General features: G+C 42.9%; 1 protein-coding gene across 2 annotated transcripts in view; it reads right to left on the bottom strand.

Moving 5' to 3' along the window:
* The window catches only part of CLIC6 (chloride intracellular channel 6), a 30,128-nt gene extending 18,244 nt beyond the window's left edge, over nt 1-11,884 (bottom strand). For both annotated transcript variants that reach the window (XM_060770369.2, XM_067466708.1), the window contains exon 1: nt 10,241-11,884. In XM_060770369.2, coding sequence (XP_060626352.2) covers nt 10,241-11,761 — 1,521 coding nt within the window. In that variant the 5' untranslated portion in view covers nt 11,762-11,884. The remainder of the gene's footprint in view (nt 1-10,240) is intronic.
* Nucleotides 11,885-26,761: the final 14,877 nt, after the last annotated feature.

The following is a 26,761-nucleotide window of genomic DNA, read 5'->3' as shown; positions in this document are numbered from 1 at the left end:
TACCATGCAGCTGTGGACAAGTCTACATAGGGACCACCAAACGCAGTGTCCAAACACGAATCAAGGAACATGAAAGGCACTGCAGACTACTTCAACCAGAGAAGTCAGCCATAGCAGAGAACCTGATGAACCAGCCTGGACACAGCATATTATTTGAGAACACAGAAATGCTGGACCACACCAACAACCACCATGTCAGACTACACAGAGAAGCCATTGAAATCCACAAGCATGTGGACAATTTCAACAGAAAGGAGGAGACCATGAAAATGAACAAAATCTGGCTACCAGTATTAAAAAACTCTAAAATTACAACAGCAAAACAACACAGAGGAAACAACCAGGCACATCTTAACACCTCTCAGCAAGAGATTTTCCCAGGCTCAGCCAGGCCTTCAAATGCTAATGAAGGTGGTCAGTTGAAACATTCACACCTAGCTCCAGCAGAGAAAAGCTCTTTGCCCCACCCCAGCCATTCCACAGATATATAAACCCATTGTCCTAATTCCAACAGACCTCACTACCTCTGAGGATGCTTGCCATAGATGCAGGCGAATCGTCAGGAGAAATGCCTCTAGAACATGGCTCTATAGCCCGAAAAAACCCACAAGAACCAACAATAATAATAATAATAATAATAATAATAGCAGAAACCTCTGGGGCCATCCAGTCCAACCCTCTTCTGCCATGCAGAAAAAACACAATCAAAGCACCCTCTGAGCGCTGGGAGGGAAATAAGGTTTTGGAAGCAAAGAAAGTGGGGTGGACAGAGTCTGGGCAGCAAGAAAAAGAGTCTGGGCAGCAAGGGAGGTGGAGGAGAAAGGGTCTGTGCTCTGGGAAGACTCTGTTGTTGTTGCTACTGCTGCTGCCTCCAGCAGCTCAAAACTTTAATTTCCCTGCATTTCTCAGAAGGAAAGATTAGAAGATGGGAAGCAACATGGTGCCATGGAGCCCTTCACTATCATCCATGGGGCTCCAAGGGCTCCACAGAGCACAGTTTAAGAACCCTTGTTCTAAAATATAGCTTAGAGAAACTGGTGTTTATACATAGCTTCCAAGATTAGTTGGGATCTAGTGCTTCCAGGGTATTTAGGTCTTTCACTGTGACTTATTCCCAAGTAAATAAGTATAGGATTCCAACCTAAATTCCTTTTAACACTATGGACAGTTGAAGTAATTCACAGAATTGATTCACTGGGAAATTTCAAGTAAAATGACATGGGTTTATTAAATAACTGATGGTTTAATGCAAATCAAAAATTAACTCCCCTATTAAATAAATAAGCAAACAAATAAATAATGTTATAGGGATCAACCAGGGGGAGGGGAACACCTCAATCTCTTGAAGAGTTATGAAAGGAATTCATAATGCCAGCTTCTCCTAAGCTGTATTAAAGAACCATAAGGTTTCTGCATTCCCTTTCTATAACAAGATCACTAAAAAGCAAACTGTTTTTAAGAAGTTGGTAGTTCAGAAGTATACTGCTTGGATTTAAAAAAATATTGACACAAATTCTCAATTATACAAAGAGATGATGTTTTACAAGAACTTTGTTTCATCTGTTCCAATGTTTTCTGTTTTTGCTTCTAGTAGCTCTTCAGGATCTGGAGCAGGTATCCTTATTATCCTTACTTGATGAGGAAAATGCTTGAGACAAAATAGGTGTTCTATCGTTGTTTTATGGTTTAGTTTGAATGTGCATTATTCAACTTCTATTAAAAGTAGCTGAATCAGGAACTCTTCTTTAATATGTGCTAAGAAGGAGGCATAGAGGAGAAGAGTGCTTGGAAGTATTCTTGTGTTTATCACTTGAAAGATTTTATAGTAATACATCCAATTCTGGTAAAGAATACTTATTGAACATCTGCCATTTTCCAGTATGATTTTAAAATCATCATCATCGTATCTTATCTTTAGTTATTACTTTGGAAAGTTCTAGTGTATGAGTAATTCATTTCATTTCAAGTTAAGACAAAATCACCATGCTATTTTAAAATTGTTGTTTTATTATTACTGTTTTATTAACCTTGAAAAAGAGGAAATTAAACAATTAAAACAATCATTAAAAAGCACAGTATTTTGGAAATATTGTAACACAACACACTCTAGAAATATTTTAATGCTAATGTTATAATGGTTGGGAAAAAAACAGAAAGGAGGAAATTGTGAAAATGAACAAAATCTGGCTACCAGTATTTTTTTAAAAATCCAAAATCCTAAGAGTAAATAAAGAACAACACTCAAAAACAGGGGAATTCCAGACAAGAAACAATCAGGGCCAGTTTATCATCTCCCAACAAAGGATTCCCCAGGGCAGAAAGAAGCCAGACCTTGAAACTAAACTGCTAGCCATTAAGTGCTAATCAAGGTCGCCAATTGCAACATTCACACCTACCTCAAACAGACAGAGTTCTTTCTCCCACCCTGGACATTCCACAAATATATATAAACCCCTTTGACGACGTGGCTATATAAGTGTGATGATGACGATGTTGTATTGTAATATGTTTTTAATTGTGTAATGATGATGCATTGTGTGGTTTGTATTTTTGTATATGAACACATGTTGTGAACCGGATCTGAGTCCCTCTTGTAGGTGAGAAGATCGGTATAGAAAACTTTTAAATAACTAAATAGTTTCCAACAGACCTCACAACCTCTGAGAATGCCTGCCATAAATGCAAGTGAAACATCAGGAGAAGATGCTTCTGGAACATGGCCATACAGCCCTGGAAACTCACAACTCAGTGATTCCAGCCTTGAAAGCCTTCGACACTACATTAAAACAAACATTGTTACGTCCTTATGATTCCAAACAGAATGTGTCAAGAGTAACTATGTTACTTAAAAGTGCTAGTCTTTGCTTCTATGATATCAAATTCAACGACACACTATTGCCATAATCTTATAATGTTCCTTGTTTTTCCTTGTTTTAAAAACATTGTCAAAGGTACTGCTGGCAATCTGTTCTGGTTTGCATTTTTAAAAATCCAAGTCTCCACAGTCGAAATGTTAATGATCTTTTTTATTATGGAGAAACATCCGAGGTTATCAGGGTCTCTCAAACTCCTTCAGGGCTTTCTCATGTCACTCTGAATGAAAATACTTGCAAAAAAATGCAAGGTATTCTACATATCCATATCTTATGCACTTTATCTCAAACAATGTAATTCTATTTTAGTGTTGCAACAAATTAAAAAAAAATATTTTTGAAGCAACCTGGAATTAACTGGAGTTCAGGAGGAGCAACATCAATTTTATAGACACTGAGACAGCCAAAGAAAAAGTGGAGGAAGACTATGACTGAATATTACTTAATGTAGGCAAGAAATCTAAAGTTTTCTATTGATCATCTGAATTTTTCACTGTTCAAAGTAACATGAATAGAACGACTGTGGAAGCAATGGAATGATTTGGAAAAAAACACACCTGGCTTGATATGTAATAACTTCGGCTCTATTTTCCGTCTTTGGGAACAGAAGCCTTGTGCAGCTTTCTTTTGAGACATGACTGCATTTTATTCACCATGCTGCTGGGTTCTTAAAACCAGTTTTATTCATGGGATTGCCAAGTGCCCTGTCCAAAAATGGAGCTCCCTCCCTTCTGCCTCTTCCATTTCTACCATTATTTAAAGGAAAGAAGCACTTGATGAATAAGATATGTCAGTAGAGAGAATGAGATGAGGGCCAATGTGATGCAGTGGTTCAGCATTGAACTATGACCCTGGAGGCCAGGCTTCAGATTCCCACCTGGCCATGAAAGCCCAGTGGGTATCTTTGGCAAAGTCATATTCTCTTGGCCTCCAAGGAAGGCTATGACAATCTCCTTCTCATCAAATGCTATGAAGGAAACCAAATCCTATCAAGAAAAATTCACAATAAATGAGAAGCAACTTTAAGGAACACAATAACAATATATGTGAGGTATGAGAAGAGAAAGGAGCCGCCAGTGGCGCAGTGGGTTAAAGTACTGAGCTGCTGAACTTGCTGACCTAAAGGTTACAGGTTTGAATCTGGGGAGTGGCGTGAGCTCTCACTGTTAGCCCCAGCTTCTGCCAACCTAGCAGTTCGAAAACATGAAAATGTGAGTAGATCAATAGGTACCACTCTGGCAGGAAGGTAATGACTGGCAACTCTGGCAGTTCGGCTTATAAACAGAGATGAGCACCAACCCCCAGAGTTGGACATGACTGGACTTAATATCATGGGGAAACCTTTACCTTATGAGAAGAGTAGCTGGTTGGTCTCCAATCCCATGTTAATTTATTTAAACAGCCGATCCTCCTGTTTTTCATCATAAAAGGATGCAACCTGTCAATCTATAACAGAACTTTGGCCCTTATGTACCTCCTCCCACTTTACCCTCAAATCTGGTGCCTCCACTGATGAAAGCAGAAAGGCTGTTTTTAAAAACCACACACAACACATGATCTCCCAAACATAAACAACCAAAACAAAAAACAGACTACAGAATGCTGATAAGGAGAACTTTTCTGTGAAACACACATTCTCAAAGATTAACAAATCATCTTGATACTGGTAATTCAAATTTTCTAGAGTGAGTGGATCTACAAACATTTTGCTTATTAACAAGGACAACAAGTCTGTGTAGGAATGTATATATCCAAGACTCACTTGCAAAGGCAGCTATATCCCCAACCTTCCTGTGGAAGAACCATCTAATATTGTGCCACAACTGGTAATTCTGATCTAAGCAGAAGATTCACTACTGCAATAAGCAGAATTCATTTGGATTTGATCTTTCCCCAACCCAAGATAGATTAGTTAATGTCGTAAATCCTTTGGGAATCTTATACATAAGCAAATCTCCCTACTAAAATTTTTGACATTTCTGCCTGAAGCACAACATGCCCATCCTGTTCAGGGCTGTGAAAGTGAAGTTACACATATGTGCAAATGTGCACATATGACGTGCCATTCCAGACAAGGGTTTTGTAACAAAATCAATGCACAACTCTACATGTTGATGTTTATTCTATGCGAGCCTGATGTAGGCTAGTATGATTCTTCACAGGGCATGGAGTCTGCTTCTCACCAACAGCAGACAATTTCCTAACAAAGTTTAGATTTCAGGGTCCCCATATGGCACATCTAGACACCTCAAGGTATCTGCAGTTCCAAATGCAAGCACTCTCCCCTTAAGCTCTTAATCTTGCAATGCATTAGATACTTAACAAAATCAACCAGTATTTTAAATATTTCCTTAAGCTGGCATACATCAGTGGAACCCCAAAATCCTAAAAGGCGACAGTCACCAGATTTTGAGCTTAAGGCAACACTAAATGCTCTCAAATAATTTTTGCAAGATCTGGCCTTCATTTGTACAGGGACAGATCCAAATGATACCTCAATCCTAAATACCTGCAGCCATTTATTTGGATGTCATGAAAGGCCAGCAGCCTGCAATTATTCAGTGCATTATGACTTTATTTTACTGCCAAGTAGAGGGATTGTTATTTGATCACATATTTCGCCTCAGGTGCACCTACTTGCACAGATTATCTGGATTGTACCCTCCCCGACTGCTTTTCACCTTCATGCCTGCATCATAAGAGGCTGGAGATGTTAAGTTGCAAGTTATGCAGCAAGCCTGCAAGCAGGGCATTTACATTTCTTTAATTTATGTACAGTCATTAATAAAATGTTGGTATGTGCAAATAAGAAATGATTATGAGGATTTTTGATAGGTGATCTCACTGCTACTTTATATATCAAGTACTAGCACAAGATGTTTCCTGTATAACACTTTTTTGTAACTGTTTGCAAGGTAAAGAAACCCAGCTAACAAATCTCTAAACATATCTACTAGGCTTGGGTAACCACGGAAAAATTTGGTTCTAAACTCGTTTCGTTTTTAGGGGGGCCCTTGCGTATCGTTTTTTTAAAGAATTCCGAAATTTTCCTTTAAAAAAGTTCGAAATATATGAAATTTCATAAAATTACAAATCGATTCGTTAATGGCGGACGCGATTGCGCAATATGCTAAAAAACCCTCCAAATGGGACAGGGGGAACTTCTGAAGTTTCCCTCTCCCTCTGTTGTTGACTGTTGGTGTGATAATATTTTTTTATCACCGATAAAACAAACAACAACTATAAAACTTGCACCAGACATACGGAAATAATTACGAAACAATTTCGAAACAATTTTGAAACAATTTTGAACCAATTACGAAACAATTACGAAACAATATGAAATAAATTGGAAAATTGTTTCGATTTTTAATTAATCCTCACAGTAGTCCTGCATGGCTCAATATTGGATCGTAAGCTAATTTAAATACGAATTAATAATGAATTACGAAATTAACGAACGAAACCGCCCAAGCCTAATATCTACTACTCATAATAACAAAAATAAGTACAGATTCTGCAACCATGTATTAACTATCCATGTCTTCAAAATATTTTCTTAAGCATTAAAAAGGCAGACCTTGATTTTGTGGTTTTATAAAAAAAAAAAAAGACACCATTGTACTATGGCAATGCATATAAGGGGACTTAAGTACCCACAGATTTTGATATCCAGGAGGGGTCCTGGGACCAAACCCCAGAGAATACCAAGGGTCCGCCATATGCCTTTGCAATCAGTGAAGTGATTGTCATAAATTTAAAATGTAGCATGAGAAAAAGTTTTAACCAGATCTACATTTTGGTTAAAACATCACAGATTTTTCACTATGGTTCTAATGGGTTTTTTAATGAGCTGTAATCTCTGTTCCAGGTTAACATGGGTTTCAAGCTGCCATGCGTGTATGGGCACCAACTTTCAGGTTGATCTATACCAGTGTTTCTTAACCTGGGGGTTGGGACTCCTGGGGGGGGGGGGAGTCGTGAGAAGGTGTCAGAGGGGTCACCAAAGACAATCAGAAGACACAGTATTTTCAGTTGGTCATAAAAGTTCCGTGTGGGAATTCTACCCAATTCTCTCATTGGTGGGGTTCAGATTGAGCTTTGATTCTAGGTGAGCTATACATCCTAGCAACTACAACTCCCAAATATCAAGGTCTTATTTTTCCCAAACTCCACCAATGTTCACATTTGGGCATATTGAGTATTTGTGCCAAGTTTGGTTCAGATACATCACTGTTTGAGTGCACAGTGCTCTCTGGATGTAGGTGAGCTACACCTCCCAAAATCAAGGTCAATGCCCACCAAACCCTTCCAGTGTTTTCTGTTGGTCATGGGAGTTCTGTGTGCCAAGTTTGATTCAATTCCATCATTGGTGGAGTTCAGAATGCTCTTTGATTATAGGTTAACTTTAAGTCCCAGCAACTACAACTTCCAAATGACAAAATCAAGAATCCCAACCCCACCAGTATTCAGATGTGGACGTATCCAGTATTTGTGCCAAATTTGGTCCAGTGAATGAAAAAAACATCCTGCATATCAGATATTTACATTACAATTCATAACAGTAGCAACATTAGTTATGAAGCAGCACCAAAAATTTTATGTTTGGGGGTCACCACAACACGGGGAACTGTATTAAGGGGTCGCAGCATTAGGAAGGTTGAGAAACACTGATCTATACTGATAATGCATCACTGTTTTGCAGGAAAACATACCAATGTAACTTGTAATTTTGCAGATGTTTACAGAGACTGATTTTCCATTACAGAACAGTTTAAATCCCAGTAGGTACCACAGAGCTTCAAAACAAGAACACTATGAGAACCTGAAACAATGAGTAAAACTTACCAACAGGAACAATAAAGCTCTGTACACAAACACCAAACCACAAATCTGGTTGATTTTGCACTTAAAAACATTGGGAATCATTAAAGTGAGCCAATTATGCTATATACTACACTATACCTTATTTTTGTATTGTTTTACTTCTTATTGACAATGTAGATACTACTTCTCAGATCTATTGTTCCTAACAGACAGAAACCCACTGAGTGACCTTGGCCAAAACATACACTCTCAGCCCCAGAAATCCCTATGAAAGGGTCAACATCACTTGGAAATTATTTGAATACACACAACAACAACAACAACAACCAACAACAACAACTATGTAATCAGCAACTTAAAATCAGATTTATCTGAAATCTATGTAACAAAATACTGTTAGTCCCCAAGTTATAAACAATAGAGGTTATGGAGATTCTTAAGTTGAATTTGTTTGTAAGTCAGAAGAGATATGTTTTAAGTGTAACTCCACACTTATATATCTTTAGGTAGCACAAGAAAGGCTTAATACTCCTGTGGTGTTTGTTTTGCTGTCTGTGTCCTGGTTCAAAAGATTTCACCTCACTTTCTGTCCTTGTGATCACTGGATTTTGAAATTTTTTGGCTTGTTATGAAATCAAGGATTGGTAAAAAAAAGTTTCAGTGAAGACACCTTTTCCCCATGACAACTCTTTCAGGAGTGAATTTCCCTTCCTAGGGGTAGGTTTCTTTCACTTCCTGTTGTCTCACTTCTGTTCTTAAATATAAGTCATTTGTAAGATGGATGTTTTAAACTCGGCGACTGCTTGTAACTTTTGAAAAACTAACTTTTCATCTGACATATTTAACCAGCTATGAAAGTTAGCAAAAAAACTAAAATTATAATAACATTAATAATAACCTCCTGATGTCATGGTACTCGAGGACAATTTGACTGAAGCCATGGGTTGCCCCCCCCCCCCCCAAAAGGACAAATAAAGGACCTAGAATGTATGAGTCCTGAACTCTTACTAGAAAACAAACTGACTAAATGGAGCCTATAGTACTATGGACACAATATCAACTAGGGGTCCTGCAAAAGTCATTAATGCTGATGAAGTGGAAGGCAGTAGGACAAGAGGGCACTACATTACAGGTGGGTTGCCTTTGTAAAGCAAGCAACAGCCTTGAGTTTGCCAAACCTGAGCAAGGCTGTTGATGGTCTGGACTTTAGGGGATCTCTCATTTATAAGTTCATTGGAACTTTGTGCTCATCTCCATTTCTAAGCTGAAGAGCTGGCGTTGTCCATGGATGTCTCCAAGGTCATGTGGACATGATGATTGAAAGGAGCACAGTTACCTTCTCACAGAACCAGTGCCTATTTGATCTACTCACATTTTCATGTTTTGAACTGCTAGGTTTGCAGAAGCTAGGTCTAGCAGCGGAAGCTCACCCCACTCCTTGGATTCAAACCAGCAACCCTTCCGTCAGCAAGTTCTTAACCCACTGCGCCACATGCATATTTGATGGCAAATAACAAAACCAAAATGAAAGGGTGTCAGGTGGGTCTTTACTGTGCATTTGAAATGCAGTTGTAGGCAAACTTTAATTGTTCCCTTCTACACTGACATATAATCTAGATTATCAAATCAAATAATTCACATTACCTGCTTTGGATTACATGAGTCTACACTGCCAGATAATCCAATTCAATGCAGATAATCTGGATTTTATATGGCAGTGTAGAAGGGGCCTATATTAGTTAATACGAATGGTGTTGCCAGGGCAGGAGTTTAGACACAAGCCCCCAACTCCAAACTAGGAGGGGGAAGGTCCCCATCTGACATTGTTCCATGCTTGGAGGGAAATAACCTGTGACACACATTGTTGCTGAAATAGGGATCAAGAAATGGTGGGACTATGAACTTCCCCAGCCTGTATGGGACCGTGGACTGCAGTGTAAAACTACCATACACCAGGCATGGGCAAACCAGCTGTTGGGAATTGTGGGAGTTGAAGTCCAAAACACCTGGAGGGCCAAACTTTGCCCATGCCTGCCTTAAGTGTTTGACTAGTCCAAAACTGTGCATTTGTTGGGCACAGTGAGAGTGCCTTGGACCGTGAGAAGATCCAACCAGTCCATACTTCAGGAAATAAGCCTGACTGCTCATTGGAGGGAAGGATAGTAGAGGCCAAGATGAAGTACTTTGGCCACATCATGAGAAGACAGGAAGGCTTAGAGAAGACAATGATGCTGGGGAAAATGGAAGGAAAAGGGAAGAGGGGCTGACCAAGGGCAAGATGGATGGATGGTATCCTTGAAGTGACTGGCTTGACTCTGAAGGAGCTGGGGGTGGTGACTGCGGACAGGGAGCTCTGGCGTGGGCTGGTCCATGAGGTCACGAAAAGCCGAAAGCGACTGAAGGAATAAACAGCAACGTGGTGTGGGGAGCCCTGGGATGTGGCCCACTTGCTGTCCATATTCAGGAGGGCCCCATAAGACCAGCCGGGCAAAACCAACCTGCGACTCCGAGCCACCCTGAAAGGAAAGAAGGGCCCATACCTTGACGAAGAGGGAGATGTCGTGCTCTTGCTTCTCCTCCAAAGGCGGGCCGAGTGGGACGGGCTCCCCCTCCGCCGCATCTTCCTCCTCCTCCTCCTCCTTTCCTTGCACGCCGTTCACCTCCAGGGCAGCTTCTCTTTCCTGGGTCCCTGAAGAGGATCCCTGGGCTTGGTGGCCTTCCTCCTCCTCTTCTTCCGCTCCCTCTGCGCTCGCCTCAGGGTCCCCTTGGGGTTCATCAGCAGAGGCTGCTTCTTCTTTCGGGGTGCCCTCACCCGCGTCTCCCCCTTCGACCGAAGCCCTCCTCTCCTCCCCTTGAGCCTCGCTGGAGGAGCCTCCTTCCAGTTGCACCTCTTCTGGCGGCGGAGCTCCTGCGGAGTCCCTTTCCTCCGCTCCTGCCTCTTCTTCCTTGGTGCCCTCCTCAGCCTCTTCTTCTTTTTTGGTACCCTCCTCTGCAACTCCCTGGGGTTCGGGGGCAGCATCTCCCCCACCTCCTGGAGCTTCCTCTCCTGCCTCCTCTTCCTTTTGGGGCTCAGGGATGACGCTTCCTCCTCCTCCTCCTCCTCCTGGGGCTCCCTCTCCTGCCTCCTCCTCGGCTTCCTTCTCCTCTCGGGGCTCAGGGGTGACGCTTCCTCCTCCTCCTCCTCCTCCTCCTGGGGTTCCCCCGTCCCCTTCCTGGGCTCCTGCCTCTTCCTCCTGGGTCTCAGGTTCGGCGCCTCCTCTTGGGGCTCCCTCTGCTTCCTCCTCCTTCCCTTCAGCTTCCTCCTGGGGCTCAGAGACGGCACCTCCTTCTCCTCCTCCTCCTCCTCCTGGGGTTCCTGGGTCTCCTTCCTGGCCTCCCTCCCCCAGCTCCTCTCCTTCCTTTGGATCCCCCTCAAGATGCTCAGGGGCTTCAACGGCGGCCACGTCTCCTTCCCTCAGGGCGCCCTCCGCCTCGCCTTCGCCCTGTCCCTCTGCAGCATCGCCTTGGGGCTCAGGGGTGGGGGCTCCCTCTCCCGCCTCCAGCCCTTCTTCCACCTCTCCTTCTTCCTCTCCCTTTGGGGCTCCCTCTCCCCCTTCTTCCGAGCCCTGTGCGTCCTCCTGGGGCTCAAGGGCGGCATCTGCTTCTTCTCTTGGGGCTCCCTCTCCGCCCCTCCCCTCCTCAACCCAATCCTTTGGGGATTCAGTGGCGGTGCCTTCCTCACTTCCCTCCCGCTTCCCTCCCTCCTCCCTCCCGTTTCCTTGCTCCTCTGGCTCAGACTCGGCTTTCTCCTGAGGCTTCTCTCCCTGCTCCTCCGCTTCGCCCGGCTCCTCTTCCCGGGCTTCCTCGACCCCTTCAGGCTCTGGGTCCCGCGCCCCTTCTTCTTCTCCCCCTTCTCCTCCTTCTCCTGGCTGCCCTTCTTCCCTTGCCTCGAGGACCTGGGCCTCTCCCTCAAGGCTTTCGCCTCTTCCCGCCTCGACGCCGCTTCCCTCGGGCTCCACGCGGGCTCGGTCCTCCTCCGTGGCCGCCTCTCCGCCTTCCCCCGCCTGGCGCGCCTCTGCCATGCCGGCTGACCTCCTCAGGAAGCGCGTGGCCTGATTGCAGGTGACAGGTGCGCCGCCGCCGCTGCCTCTTGCTTCTGCTCTTCGCGCGGGCGACTCGCTGGGATTAGAGTCTGGGACTTGCCCAGCGCCCGGGGTCACATTCCTCGGGCAAGGGAGCCGCCTACGCATGCGCGGGAGCCACCGACGGAGCGGTCGCCCTCACCCTCTCACCTTCCCTGCCTTTGGCTTCAAGGGGATTTGGCTCCCGAGGCTGAAGGGCGAAGAGGAACACAGGCGGAGAAGAGAAGGAGGTGGAGGGAAACGGAAAGGAGAAAGGGTGCTGTGTGTGTGTATTTGGGGAGCAGGGGGCGCTGAGGGGACATTTCAAGGTAATACAGAACACATACAAGGTCAAATAAAGGGTTCTAGAGCAGGCGTGGGCAAACTTCGGCCCTCCAGGTGTTTTGGACTCCAACTCCCACCATTCCGAACAGCCTCAGGCCCCTTCCTTTTCCCCCTCAGCCGCTTATGCGGCTGATGGGGAAAAGGAAAGGTCCTGAGGCTGTTAGGAATGATGGGAGTTGGAGTCCAAAACACCTGGAGCAGTGTTTCTCAACTTTCCTAATGGCACAACCCCTTAATACAATTCCTCATGTTGTGGTGATCCCCCAACCAAAACATTATTTTCGTTGCTACTTCATAACTATAATTTTGCTACTGTTACGAATCGTAATGTAGATATCTGATATGCATAATGTATTTAAATTCACTAGACCAAATTTGGCAGAAATACCCAAATTTGAATACTGGTGGGGTTGGGAGAGATTGATCTTGTCATTTGGGAGTTGTAGTTGCTGGAATTGATCACCTACAATTCAAGAGCATTCTGAACTCCACCAGTGATGGAATTGAACCAAACTTGGCACACAGAACTCCCATGACCGACAGAACATTTTGAAGGGGTTTGTTGTGTATTGACTGTGGGAGTTATAGTTCATCTACATCCAGAGAGCACTCTGGACCCAAACAATGCTGGATCTGGACCAAACTTGGCATGAATACTCAGTATGCCCAAATGTGAACACTGGTGGAGTTTGAGGAAAATAGACATTGACATTTGGGAGTTCTAGTTGCTGGGATTTATAGTTCACCTACAATCAAAGAGCATTCTGAACTCCACCAACAATAGAAATGGGCCAAAATTCCCACACAGAACCCCCATGACCAACAAAAAAATGCTGTGTTTTCTGATGGACCCCTCTGACACCCCCTCGCGACCCCCCCCCCCGGGGTCCCAACCCCCAGGTTGAGAAACACTGACCTAGAGGCACAAAGTTTGCCAATGTCTGATCTACAGCATATAGAAGCAGAGAATCACTGAGTTGGGAGTTGGGAGCCATCCAGTCCAACCCCCTGCCAAGAAGCAGGAAAATCGCTTTCAAAGCACCCCCAACAGATGACCATTCTGCCTCTGTTTAAAAGCGTCCAAAGAAGGAGCCTCCAACACACTCCGGGGCAGAGAGTTAGGAAGTTCTTCCTCATGTTCAGGTGGAATCTCCTTTCCTGTAGTTTGAAGCCATTGTTCTGCGTCATCTCCAGGGCAGCAGAAAGGAAGCTTGCTCCCTCCTCCCTCTGACTTCCTCTCAGATATGTTCATCATGTCTCCTGAACTCTCCTGAAAAACCATACTGACTAAACTGAGGCTATTGGACCATGGACAGCTGTGGAGAGATACTCACTGCAAAAGTTCTAACTCCTATATTTGGAAGAAGCTTCCTCTGTCCATCAAGTCCAATTTCCTGCAGGATCTCCCGGCAAACCATCCCTGGCAGATAGCTGCCTAGACTCCTTTTGAAGATATCTGGAGAAAGAGACGCCGCCACAATAGGTTCCCTTGGCAAACCGCTCTTATTGTCAAAAAGTTCAAAATAATATCCCCATCCTCCTACAACTTCAGTCCATTAGATCTAACCCACACATGTCAAACACAAGGCCCACTTCATCTTATGTGACCTGTCAGTCTTTTGAATCCAGTGAAACATAATTACATTTTTACAGTATTCGAATTGCACATGGCCCTTTGTAGGCAACCATAAGACTGAAGTGGCCCTCTATGAAAATTGGTCTGACACCCGTAAAGTGGAAGGCAGTAGGGAAAGGAAAAGAGGGCAATCACATCACAGATGGATTGCCTCTATTAAGAAAGCAGCAGCCCGGAATTTGGAAGACATGAATAGAACAGTTTATAACCTGAAAAAGTATTTCATTAATAAGCCTGTAACTCTATAAATCATTTTTTTGGGCTTAGTCCTGAGTCCCTTCGGGGAGATGGTGGCACGATATAAGAATAAAGTTGTTTTTTGTTGTTATTGAGGTTGTTGTTGTCATTTGAAACATAACAAGATTAGAACACAGCAAACAAGATCACTATGCTGGTTGTTGCATTGGATCACACATCAGACACTTCCCAAGTGTCTAGGACTGTGTGATGTATTGGCAATCCTAGATCCCAGTAAGGTGGCCTTTTGCTGCTAACAGATTATAATTTTGTAAGTGCTGATTGTGTTTAAGTCAGCGTTTCTCAACCTGGGGGTCGCAAGGGGGTGTCAGAGGGGTCACCAAAGACCATCAGAAAACATAGTATTTTCTGTTGATAATGGGGGGTTTTGTGTGGGAAGTCTGGCCCAATTCTATTGTCCGTGGGGTTCAGAATGCTCTTTAATTGTAAGTGAACTATAAATCCCAGCAACTATAACTCCTAAATGCCAAGGTCCTTTCCCCCCAAACTCCACCAGTGTTCACATTTGGGGCATACTGAGTATTTGTGCCAAGTTTGGTCCAGATCCATCATGGATTGAGCCCACAGTGTTCTCTGGATGTAGGTGAACTACAATTCCCAAACTAAAGGTCAGTGACCACCAAAACCATTATTTTCTGTTAGTCATGGGAGTTCTGTGTGCCAAGTTTGGATCAATTCCATCATTGGTGGAGTTCAGAATGCTCTTTGATTGTAGGCTAACTATAAATCCCATCAACTACAATTCCCAAATGACAAAATCAACCCCTCCCAACCCCAACAGTATTCAAATTTGGGTGTTTCAGGTATTTGTACCAAATTTGGTCAAGTGAATGAAAATACATCCTGCATATTGGATATTTACATGACAATTCATAACAGTAGCAAAATTACAGCTATGAAGTAGCAACGAAAATAATTATATGGTTATGGGTCACCACTACATGAGGAACTGTATTAAGGGATCATGGCATTAGGAAGCTGGTTTAAATGCAGGCCAAGGTCTTTAGGCACTGAACCCAGTGTGTTGATCACCACTGGGACCACCTTTACTGGCTTGTGCCAGGGTCTTTGCAGTTCAGTCTTTAAATACTCATATTGTGTCAGCTTTTCCAGTTGTTTCTCTTCAATCCTGCTGTCGCCTGCGATTGCAACATTGATGATCTATACTTGGTTTTTTAACACAATTGTGAGGTCAGGAGTACTGTGCTCCAAAACTCTGTCAGTCTGAATTCCGAAGTCCCAGAGTAGTTTAATGTGTTCATTTCCTGTAACTTTTATTTTTGGCAAGCCTGGTGGCAAATAACAAAACCAAAACAAAAGGATGTTAGGTGGGTCATTTGAAGTGGCAGCTGTAGGCCAACTTAGCTAGAGAACTATTGGATTTAATCTGAAGCCCAAAGTAATGGTCCTGTTAGGGCAGAAGTTTGGGGCACGTGGCCCTAGAAGGGGCAGGGGAGAACACATGTGCAAAAACAAGAATATGGTATAAAATAGAAAGGAAAAGTGTGCTGTGCGTGTGAAGAGGGTTAACTGTGGGGAAATTCAAAAATAATACAGACTGGGGAAAGGGGGCCAAATGGGAGAGACAGGCGAACAGGTGGCAAAGGCTAAAGAACAAAAGGGAGCAGATGGGGAAACTGGGACAGAGCAGTTAGGGGTGCAGAGACTTATCCCAGAGCTTTCTATACAGAGTGATCTTTTCACACGCCCATTCAGAGGCATTGTTACTCTTCTTTCTCTTCTTCTAGTTTTGAATATTTATACTCAAGCTATTGTCTTAGAGCAGACACAGGCATTTTCTTGGAAAACTGGGTCATGAGATCAACGTACAGTAGATTTGTGCAGTGTTGACATGTATTAAAATATCCATGGATATTCATGTCAATCCACTCTTAGTGTCCAGTGCATCTCATCTTAACTATTCCTCTGTTACTATTTAACCCACTGGGTACTGGTAATTATTTAGGACTTCGTGATTCACTGAGGGCCAGTCCTGTCATCAGGTAAACGTTGTTCTGCTTCTTATATTTTTACTTTTAGAGAGGAGGAGTTGCGTTTGTCAGATTTCTGCTTCATGTACTAAAACACTTTGGTTGGCTGTGGATACTATACCCCTAATTTGGAGGAGTGGATAGTTATTATTTCCTGCCTTCCTTCAGGCAGAAAAGAAGTCTTGAGTCAGTCCTGACTATTCAGCTCACATTCTTGAGTTTCTGTCCATAGTGCTAAAAACTGACCTGACCTGAAAGGTCGCAAAGCTGAACAAAAAAGAAAGAGCAGCAATACATTCCGCTTATGATATCATGGGCCTAGTGCCTGTCAATATTGCTTGTAAATCATTTGAAGCAGCATTCCCCTTAATGGAGTGTCTCCCAGGCATTTTGTACTCCAGCTTTCATCAGCTGTGAAGAATCAAGTGTGTGGTCCCAAACACCTGGATGGTGCCTTTCATTATAGTGCTACACATTTTATTGAGAGGAAACAACAGCCACACAGGTCAGATGTATGCTTAGCATACAGAAAATTGCAAGGGCAGTCTCTGGTATCTCCAGCTTCTTGGCATTTTAAAAAGATGAATAGCATTTCTTTACTACAGTTTTATTTACCACGTATGCCAGATGTCCAAGTTAGATTCAGAAAAGGAAGAGGGACCATGGATCATATTGCAAGCATATGTTGGATAATAGAGTACACAAAAAACATTTCTAGAAAATATCATTCTTTGCTTTAAAGATGACATCAAAGATGATTGTGTAGAGTTCATGAAAAACTATAGATTGCTCTTAAAGAAATGAGTATACCACATTTCATTGTACCAATATGTAGCCTTTACTCAGGAAAACACACCACCATTAAAACAGGAGGCCCCCAAACTAAGGCCTGCAAGCTGGATGAGACCCTCCAGCATCATTTACTTCCACCACCACTTTAAACCTTAGATATAGAATTACCCTACATCTGAAACAAAATGAAGGCACACAACAATTCTAATTAACTAGACTATCTTATCAGCCCAAAGCAGACCCATACTTCCATTGAAATATGGGTAAGTTTATGTTGGTTAAAATAGTTCTTCATTTGTGTTGTTCTTTATATTGTGATATTGTGTTGTTCTTTTATATATTTTTGCACTACAAAGAAGATATGTGTGCAGTAATCCTTGAGCCAAGAAACTCACTTGATGTAAGTTCCAACAAAGGATTCCCCCAGGCAGGAATCAGCCAGGCCTTGAAGCTGCAAAGCTTTGCTATGCTAATCAAGGTGATTAGAATCATAGAGTTGGAAGAGACCTCATGGGCTATCCAGTCCAACCCCTGCCAAGAAGCAGGAAAATTGCATTCAAAGTACCCCTGACAGATGGCCATCCAGCCTCTGTTTAAAAGCTTCCAAAGGAGGAGCCTCCACCACACAGCAGAGAGTTCCACTGCTGAACGGCTCTCACAGTTAGGAAGTTCTTCCAATGTTCAGATGGAATCTTCTTTCCTGTAGTTTGAAGCTACTGTTCCTTATCCTAGTCTCCAGGGCAGCAGAAAGGAAGCTTGCTCCCTCCTCCCTCCTCCCTATGACTTCTTCTCACATATTTATACATGGCTATCATGTCTCCTCTCAGCCTTCTCTTCTTCAGGCTAAACATTTATTTTATTTTATTTTATTTTATTTATTAAACTTATATGCCGCCACTCCCCTGGGGCTCGGAGCGGCTTACAAGAATAGCTAAAATCTAACAAAGTTTAAAAGCAATTTAAAACAATTTAAAAACAACAGTATCAAACATTAAAAGCCTGTCAAAACAGGTATGTCTTACATGCCCTGTGGAAAGCTGGTAAGTCCCGCAGGGCACAAACTTCAGGTGGCAGAGCATTCCAGACTGATGGCGCCACTGCTATGAAGGCTCTGCGTCTGGTTGCCGTTAGACGCAAGGTCTTGACACTGGGGACTTCCAATAGATCTTGGTCCTCAGAACGGAGGGATCTCTGGGGTTGGTAGGGGGTGAGATGATTCCTCAGATACATTGGCCCCAGACCATGCAAGGCCTTAAAGGTGAGTACCATCACTTTGAAAGTGGTAACCAATGCAGCTGTAGTATGATTGGTGTTATGTGGCATCTCATTGGAATTCCCGCACGAAGGCGAGCAGCTGCGTTTTGTACCAACTTCAGCTTCCGAATACTGACAGAGGGAGGCCAATGTAGAGGGCGTTGCAGTAGTCCAGTCTTGAGATGACCGTAGCCTGGATCACCGTAGCTAGGTCGTCCCTGGACAGGTAGGGGCCAGCCGTCTAGCCTGCCGCAGATGAAAGGAGGCGGTTCTGCTCATGGCGGAGACCTGGGCCTCCATTGTCAGCAGAGGGTCCAAAAGGACTCCCAGACTCTTTACCAATGATGACGGGCGTAACGCCTCGCCATCCAGGGTGGGCAGATGGATGTTCCCACTGCCCGGTCCACCCAGCCATAGGATCTCTGTCTTTGCTGGATTCACCCTCAACCTGCTGGCACGCAGCCATCCAGTAATGGCCTCGAGGCACTGATGGAAACAATCGGGTACAGAGTCCGGTCAGCCTTCCATCTTCAGCACCAGCTGAGTGTCATTGGCATACTGATAACACTTAAGCCCAAAACCTCGAACCAGCTGAGCAAGTCATAGAATCATAGAATCAAAGAGTTGGAAGAGACCTCATGGGCCATCCAGTCCAACCCCCTTCCAAGAAGCAGGAATATTGCATTCAAATTACCCCTGACAAATGGCCATCCAGCCTCTGCTTAAAAGCTTCCAAAGAAGGAGCCTCCACCACGCTCCGGGGCAGAGAGTTCCACTGCTGAACGGCTCTCACAGTCAGGAAGTTCTTCCTAATGTTCAGATGGAATCTCCTCTCTTGTAGTTTGAAGCCATTGTTCCGCGTCCTAGTCTCCAAGGAAGCAGAAAACAAGCTTGCTCCCTCCTCCCTGTGGCTTCCTCTCACATATTTATACATGGCTATCATATCTCCTCTCAGCCTTCTCTTCTTCAGGCTAAACATGCCCAGTTCCCTAAGCCGCTCCTCATAGGGCTTGTTCTCCAGACCCTTGATCATTTTAGTCGCCCTCCTCTGGACACATTCCAGCTTGTCAATATCTCTCTGTGGTCACATATAGATGTTAAACAACAGAGGGGAGAGAATGGCCCCCTGAGGAACCCCACAAGATAGAGGGGACCTCTCAGAGACCAGGCCTCCCCTCTCCACTCGCTGTCCACGGTTGTGAAGAAAGGAGGACAGCCAGTTTAAAGCCCAGCTCTTTAAGCTGCTCATCATAGGGCTTGTTCTCCAGACCCTTGATCATTTTAGTCGCCCTCCTCTGGACACTTTCCAGCTTGTCAGTATCTCTCTTCAATTGTGGTGACCTGAATTGGACACAATATTCCAGGTGTGGTCTAACCAAGGTGGAATAGAAGGGTAGCATGACTTCCCTATACTCCTATTTATGCAGGACAAAATCCCATTGGCTTTTTTTGCTGCTGCATCACATTGTTGACTGTTTAACTTGTTGTCCACAAGGACCCCAAGATCTTTTTCACACGTACTGCTCTTGAGCCACACGTCCCCCATTCTGTATCTTTGCATTTTGTTTTTTCTGCCTAAGTGGAGTATCTTGCATTTGTCTGTGTTGAATTTCATTTTGTTAGTTTTGGCCCATCTCTCTAATTTGTCAAGATTGTTTTGAATTCTGCTCCTGTCCTCTGGAGTATTGGTTATCTCTCCCAATTTGGTGTTGTCTGCAAACTTGATGATCATGCCTTCTAACCCTTTGTCTAAGTAATTAATTAATAAAGATGTTGAACAGGACTGGGCCCAGGATGGAACTCTGCGGCACTCCACTCATCACTTCTTTCCAGGATGAAGATGAACCATTGGTGAGCACCCTCTGGGTTCGTCCATTTAACCAATTACAGATCCACCTCACCGTAGTTTTGCCTAGCCCACATTGGACTAGTTTGTTTGCCAGAAGGTCATGGGGAGACCTTGTCGAAGGCCTTACTGAAATCCAGGTATGCTACATCCATGGCATTCCCTGCATTTACCCAGTTTGTAACTCTATTGAAAAAGAGATTAGATTAGTTTGGCATGCCTTGTTTTTGATAAATCCGTGTTGACTATTAGCAATTACCACATTTGTTTCTAAGTGTTTGCAGACCACTTCCTTAAAAATCTTTTCCAGAATCTTGCCTGGTATCGACGTGAGGCTGACCAGACGGTAATTGTTTGGGTCATCCTTTTTGTCCCTTCTTGAAGACTGGGACCACATCAGCCCTCCTCCAATCTGCTGGGACTTCTCCCGTTCTCCAATAACTCTTAAAGATGATTGCCAATGGTTCCGAGATGATTTCCACTAGTTCTTTTAATACTCTTGGGTGTAATTGATCTGGCCCCGGGACTTGGAACTCATTTAGAGCAGCCAGGTATTCCTGGACAACTTGTTTCCCAACTTGGGGTTGGATAACCTCGAATCCCTCATCCTCTCCATCTTGTTGAGGTTGAAGAAGACTTTCTTTTTGTGAGAAGACTGAGGAATTAAGTAGTTCTGAAGGAATTAAGTAGTTCTGCCTTTCCCCTATCCCCTGTCAGCATTGCCCCATCTTCTCTTCGAAGAGGCCCTATCGTCTCCTTGTTCTTCCTTTTTCTACTTACATAAGAAAAGAAGCCCTTTTATTGTTTTTAATGTCCCTGGCAAGCCTGAGCTCGTTTTGTGCTTTACCCTTGCGAACCTTTTCCCTACAGGAGTTGGCTATTTGTTTGAATTCTTCTTTGGTGATTTCTCCCTTTTTCCACTTCTTGTGCATATCTCTTTTGAGTCTTAGCACAGTTAGAAGTTCTTTGGACATCCATTCTGGCTTCTTTGCACATGTCCTATTTTTTCTCTTTGTTGGCACGGTTTGCAATTGCACTTTGAGTATTTCACTCTTGAAAAACTCCCATCCATCCATAACTCCCTTGTCTTTTGGTATCTGTGTCCGCGGAATGCTGCTCAGTATTTGCTTCATTTATTGGAAGTCAGCTCTCCTACAGTCCAAAATGCGGGTTTGACTTGTCTTCGTTTCAGCCTTGTACCTCAAATTTCAGGAGCACATGGTCATTTGCCCCTAAGGATCCGGCCCCTTCAACCGCATCAATCAGGTCCTCTGCATTTGTTAGGTTGAGATCGAGAGAGGCTGACCCCCTTGTTGCCTCTTTTACCTTCTGGACCATGAAATTGTCTGCAAGGCAAGTGAGGAATTTGTTGGACTTTGTACTCTTGGCTGAGTTTGTTTTCCAGCAAATATTGGGATAGTTGAAATTGCCCGTGACTACTATAATGCAACATTCACACTTGCCTTCAACAGACAAGAGTTCTTTCTCTCACCCTGCACCTTACACAGATATATAAACCTCCCTTGCTTAGTTTCCAATATACCTCACAACCTCTGAGGATTTCTGTCATAGATGGGAGTGAAACATCAGGAGATAATTCCTCTGGAACATGGCCGCACAGCCTGGAAAACTCACAGCAACCCAGTCACTTGATGATATTTGACGAGTTACTTTTTCTCAGCCTGGCCTATTTCACAGGGTTGTTGTGATAATAAATGTAGAGGAAGAAATCCATATATGTTTCCTTGAAGTCATTGGTTGAAAGACAAGATACAAATGTGACTGATAAATAAATATGATCAAAATCTGACAAAAAAATCCTCCTCCTACTGCATCTTTTTGTATCTGTTTCTGTTGTTCACTACATTAGAGAGACTTTACCTTAAAGAAATACTGTATATACTCGACTATAAGCCTACCTTTTCAGCACATTTTTAATGCTGAAAAGCCCCCCCTCAGCTTATTCTTGAGTGAGAGTTTTGGCAGGAAGGCATAGGGCTGAAAGAAGGGCTTCTACCAGGTCCATGCCTCCTCCCCTTTTGGCACAGCAACCCAGCTGGATCTCTGTGCCAAGAGAGGAGAAGAGGAAGGTGCACAGCCTCTCCTCTTGGCACAGAATCCCAGCTGAGAGGAGAGGAGAATCTGCATACCTCAACTAATGTAATTTTTTCATATCTATTTTTATTTTGAAATTTAGCTGCTGCATTTCCCACCCTCGACTTATACTCGAGGAAATAAGTTTTCCCAGGTTTTTGTGGTAAAACTAGGTGCCTCAACTTATATTTGAGTCGGCTTATACTTGAATACAGTAATGAAAATAAAAACTATAGTATGAAGATTGAAACTAACATAGAAGTGGGAACAAAAGGAAAGAAAGAATTTCAAGGACAAACACAAGTAGAGATTAACAGTATTTGCTCACACAGGTTCAGGAGAGTTCCATGAAACAATAGATTAGTTTTACAATTACTTGTTAGAGTCAGGCAAACTGATATTTGAAATTAGTTTAAAAATTACCTTTGCGTCAAGGAGAAGAATGTAGGACATCAATACAGGGATTTGTTTAATAGAGAAGTCAATACATAACATTTCAAAGGATTTTTCTTCTTTAGTTTCACAATATATTAACAGAGTACAATGCGGTCAACTTTCAACATGTATAATTCACACTTATTTGAACAAGAATTAAGGATCTGCATTCAGTTATCTCCTATGGAAATGAGCATTTGAAGTGCTTAATCTTTGCTAAATGAGCCAAGCAAAAAAACTAATGTCCATTTGGATTCTGGATCTAAGAGCTTGTATAGACATCATTTCACTTTTGGAAAGGATTCTTTTAAGTGGTACGTAACATGACTTCCTTCCAGATTAACTTTTGCTCATTACTCAGATAGCAGTATGTCAAAATATGCAGCAAATACAAGTATTCCTTTGTTGGCCATGTATTAAAGGACTGCAATGCTGGGGCCACCCCAAATCTCTGAGGGCTACATGGCTGGGTTTTTTTAATCTGGAAAGATGTTCTGGTAATTTCCAATCACTATTCTGGTTAATTTTTGTTGGTGGGGTCAGGGGTGGCAAAATTTAAATGTAAAACCATTCCTCCAAAGGCGCAGAGAATTGTGACAGGGAGGTGGCTATTTTTTCATGTGAGGGGTCTTAGAAAGGGAGGGCCACATAGGAGTCCTTGTTCCATTCTATAGCTTTCACAATTCCCACACTCATTCATAATAATAATAATAATAATCTAAGATCTCCCCCTCAATGGATTGCCACTTTGTCATGGTGAGGGGCTTGCAGGGGAGGTTCGAGACTGAGCACAACGTGAAGACCTCAACAGCAGAGCAGGCAGAAGATAACATGGTACATGTTACAACAGCTGTGAAGGCAGAAGAAGGCTGCAACAGATTGAGAAGCCACTGTCATCGTCATGTTAACCATGTGATTGGTTGGGACTCTCACTCTATGAAGACTGTGCTGATTGGCTGTGCACCGACCTCCACACATTTAAAAAACTCACGCACAGGCATCTTCTAAGAACTTGGAAGACCATCATACTTGGACAATGAGGGTTCACCTAAGTAAATAATAATGACGATGATGATAATCTTTATTTATATACTGCCCTATCTCCCCGACAGGACTCAGGGAGTTTCCAACAATATGGCAACCATTCAATGCCAAAAGAAAACCAAACAAATAGTTTACGTCAGGACAAGACACATTAGACAATATAAACAACCTAACTAACTTAATAAACAAAATAATGAAAATAAATAAATAGATTAATAAAAAATAAATAAAAACATCATAAAATACAGAGACCCTAATTCTATCATTCTATCATCATGATTGCTGTTCTGGTTTTGTATGTAATTTAATGTAAAGTACAATGTATAATTGGTTCCCTGATATATGGCTTTGGATTGTTAAAATTCTTTACAAATTTTCTATACTTAGACTTGGTTATCAGTTGAAATGGAGACTGTAGTCAAGAAATCAGCAGAGGACAAAGACTCAGAAGGGTAGCTAGCTAATGAAGAAGCAATACAAGATCCTTAACTGTAAGGACAAATCATTAAGTTGCAAAGTCAGCATAATGGAATGTTCGTTTTCTGTGTTCAGCTATAAAAGCTCGATAGGGAATAATGCTTGCAGGAAGGAAATCTACTAATTCAAAATGTGGTTTTAGAGAGAGTTCTGGGATATCATGGGCAACCAAAATCAAGGCTGAAATCAACCACCATTTGATCAAACATCTTTCTGGTAAAGTGTAGTTTGAACATTAGACATGGTAAAAAATGAAGGTACTAGTAAAAGAGAAATGTTTCATTGCCATTTGATTAAGTAAGGGAAACTATAGTGAGACATGATCAATACTGAATATATTGAAGGTTTCTCATTTATAGGATTATCATAGGTCACAGCCAATTTGATGCCACAGGACAGCAACAAGGCTAAAGTAGGTCACATCCCTATCAGAAGGTTCCCTTGACCCTATAAAAGCTTTATGTCAGACTTGGCCTAAACCAAAAGAGATGTGTGCCATGTCAAGAACTTGTCATAAACATCTTCAAGGGAGGAGGATTAATAATGTAAGGCCCTTTTGTGTACAAGTGAAACTTGTGACAGTGTTGTAAATAAAATGGAGCCATATTTATCAGTTTTCTTGTTGTGTGCCTTCAAGTTGTTTCATGTCAGGAGTGACTTGAGAAACTACAAGTCGCTTCTGCTGGGAGAGAATTGGACATATGCAAGGATGTTGCTCTGGGGATGTCCCCACATCGGGAGCTGGAGCTGATAGAGGGAGCTCATCTGTACTCTCCATGGATTCAAGCCTGTGACCCGTTGGTCTTCAGTCCTGCTGGCACAAGGGTTTGCGCCAAGGGTTGCACCACTGGAGGCTCCATAGGTCAGTTGTTCTAGACCTATGGAGACTCTAAGGCAGTGAGGTTTTGTTAGCTAGGTTTACTCAGAAGAGGTTTCCAATTTTCATCCTCAAAGGTTAAGAAAGTATGATCCAAGGTCATCTAGTGTGTTTCCATGATTGAATGGGGATACAAATCCTGGTCTCCTGGAGTCCTAGTCCAACCACCAAATCACTACACCATGCTGGCTCAATTCATTCTCTTCCCTTCCAGCATATAGCTGACTGAAAATAGAAAAATATATTTTTGTGGATTGTTGTTTGGCACTTTGAGACACAAAGCAGCTAACAACATTATCAATAACCAACCAATCATTCAAATGGCTTTGGGCCAAGACATCCTAAAGGCCTTCTTTAAAAGCCTACCAAAATTGAGTTCAGAAGTCCTACTGGATATCTCATTACCCATTACTCTTATCATTTAGGTTACTAAATACTTAAGACAGGAATTTATTGTAGCAATCCCTCAACATCAATATTTCTCCTAGGGTAGAGAAAATTGTTGAAGGCTTTCATGGCCAGAATCACTGGGTTGTTGTAGGTTTTTTCCTAGCTCACGCTGAAGCAAAGAGCACAGCAGAGGGCAGAGCAGCCTTCCATAGCCTGCAGCTCCGCCCCTGTCAGCCACCTCCATCAAGTCTGGCCTCCTTAATGAGAACATTCAACACACACACCCCCAACTTGGTTGCTTCACTACATCGGCTATTGCTGCAAGTAATGACAGTGTGAATAAATTGTTAATATTTGCCTGAGACAGTGCTTGCAGTTCTGGAGGGACTCTTAATTTTTTGCATCTCATAGACTTAGCATGGGGATTGGGTTAACGAGTTAAAATTCATGAGTAAACCGGGTTTTTAAAAAAATCTGAAACATTTCGGGGGGGGGTTGAACCCCTAACCCCTCCCCCCTCGCTACAGGCCCGCCCGGCATTGTCCATAAAAGCCTCGAAGGTCATGTGGCTGGCATGACTGCATGGAGCACCGTTACCTTCCCGCAGAAGCAGTACCTATTGATCTACTCACATTTTCATGTTTTTGAACTGCTAGGTTGGCAGAAGCTGGGGCTAACAGAGGGAGCTCACCCCGCTCCTCATATTCAAACCGCTAACCTTTCAGTCAGCAAGTTCAGCAGTTTAACCCACTGTGCCAACAGGGGCTCAATTTTGATTGTTACTAACAACTAAATAAAGCCATTAAATCAGATCTGCAGTGGAACTGGAATTCACTAATTGCCATTGGTGGAGTCTACTGAGAACTCTGTGAAATGCAAGAATGGCTTGCAGTATTTCTATATAAAGTCAAAAGACTAGAAGATAAGCTGCCTCACAACCATTCTCAACAGTGGTAACCAATGGTAATACTCTCTTCTTAGCTTTGCTATGCTAATGGAGCACCTGAAGTGGGATAAAATCCCTGTTGCTGACAGAGTCCTAAACAAAAGCAAACAAACCTGCTGATAAACTCCAGTCGAATTGTCTCAAATTGAAGAATTCCTTTGAAGTCCTTTTATTGACTACCAAGGACTTCCAGGGGACTGGAATGTTTTCTTACAAGCCTTCAAATGTTTCCTTGTTTGCCACAGGGTTTTTAAAAAAACCCAATTCAGTTTTTTCAGTCTTTCTGTCCAGCATAGGGAGAAGAAATATCTATTAAATTATCATAAGACACTTAAGAACATTTTTTATGTTCAGATACCTTTCCTTCATGAGTGATCAAGGGTACCTATCTATCTAATGTAGTTTAGCTTGTCTTTGGACACAAATACAGACAGTACATCTTGCATTTAATACTTCAACATGGAAGTCAGTCCATGGCATAAAAAACTATATACCATTGAAATAACAACTGTTTTTAACATTTGCTTTGAATTTGAGTTCACAGACAGCGATATGCCAGACAGAAATTAACCTCCA

Source organism: Anolis sagrei, chromosome 3 (assembly GCF_037176765.1).
Source record: "Anolis sagrei isolate rAnoSag1 chromosome 3, rAnoSag1.mat, whole genome shotgun sequence".
In the NCBI taxonomy this organism is placed as follows: domain Eukaryota; kingdom Metazoa; phylum Chordata; class Lepidosauria; order Squamata; family Dactyloidae; genus Anolis; species Anolis sagrei.
The sequence above is the reverse complement of the archived record's forward strand: the minus strand, read 5'-3'. Positions and strand labels throughout refer to the sequence as shown.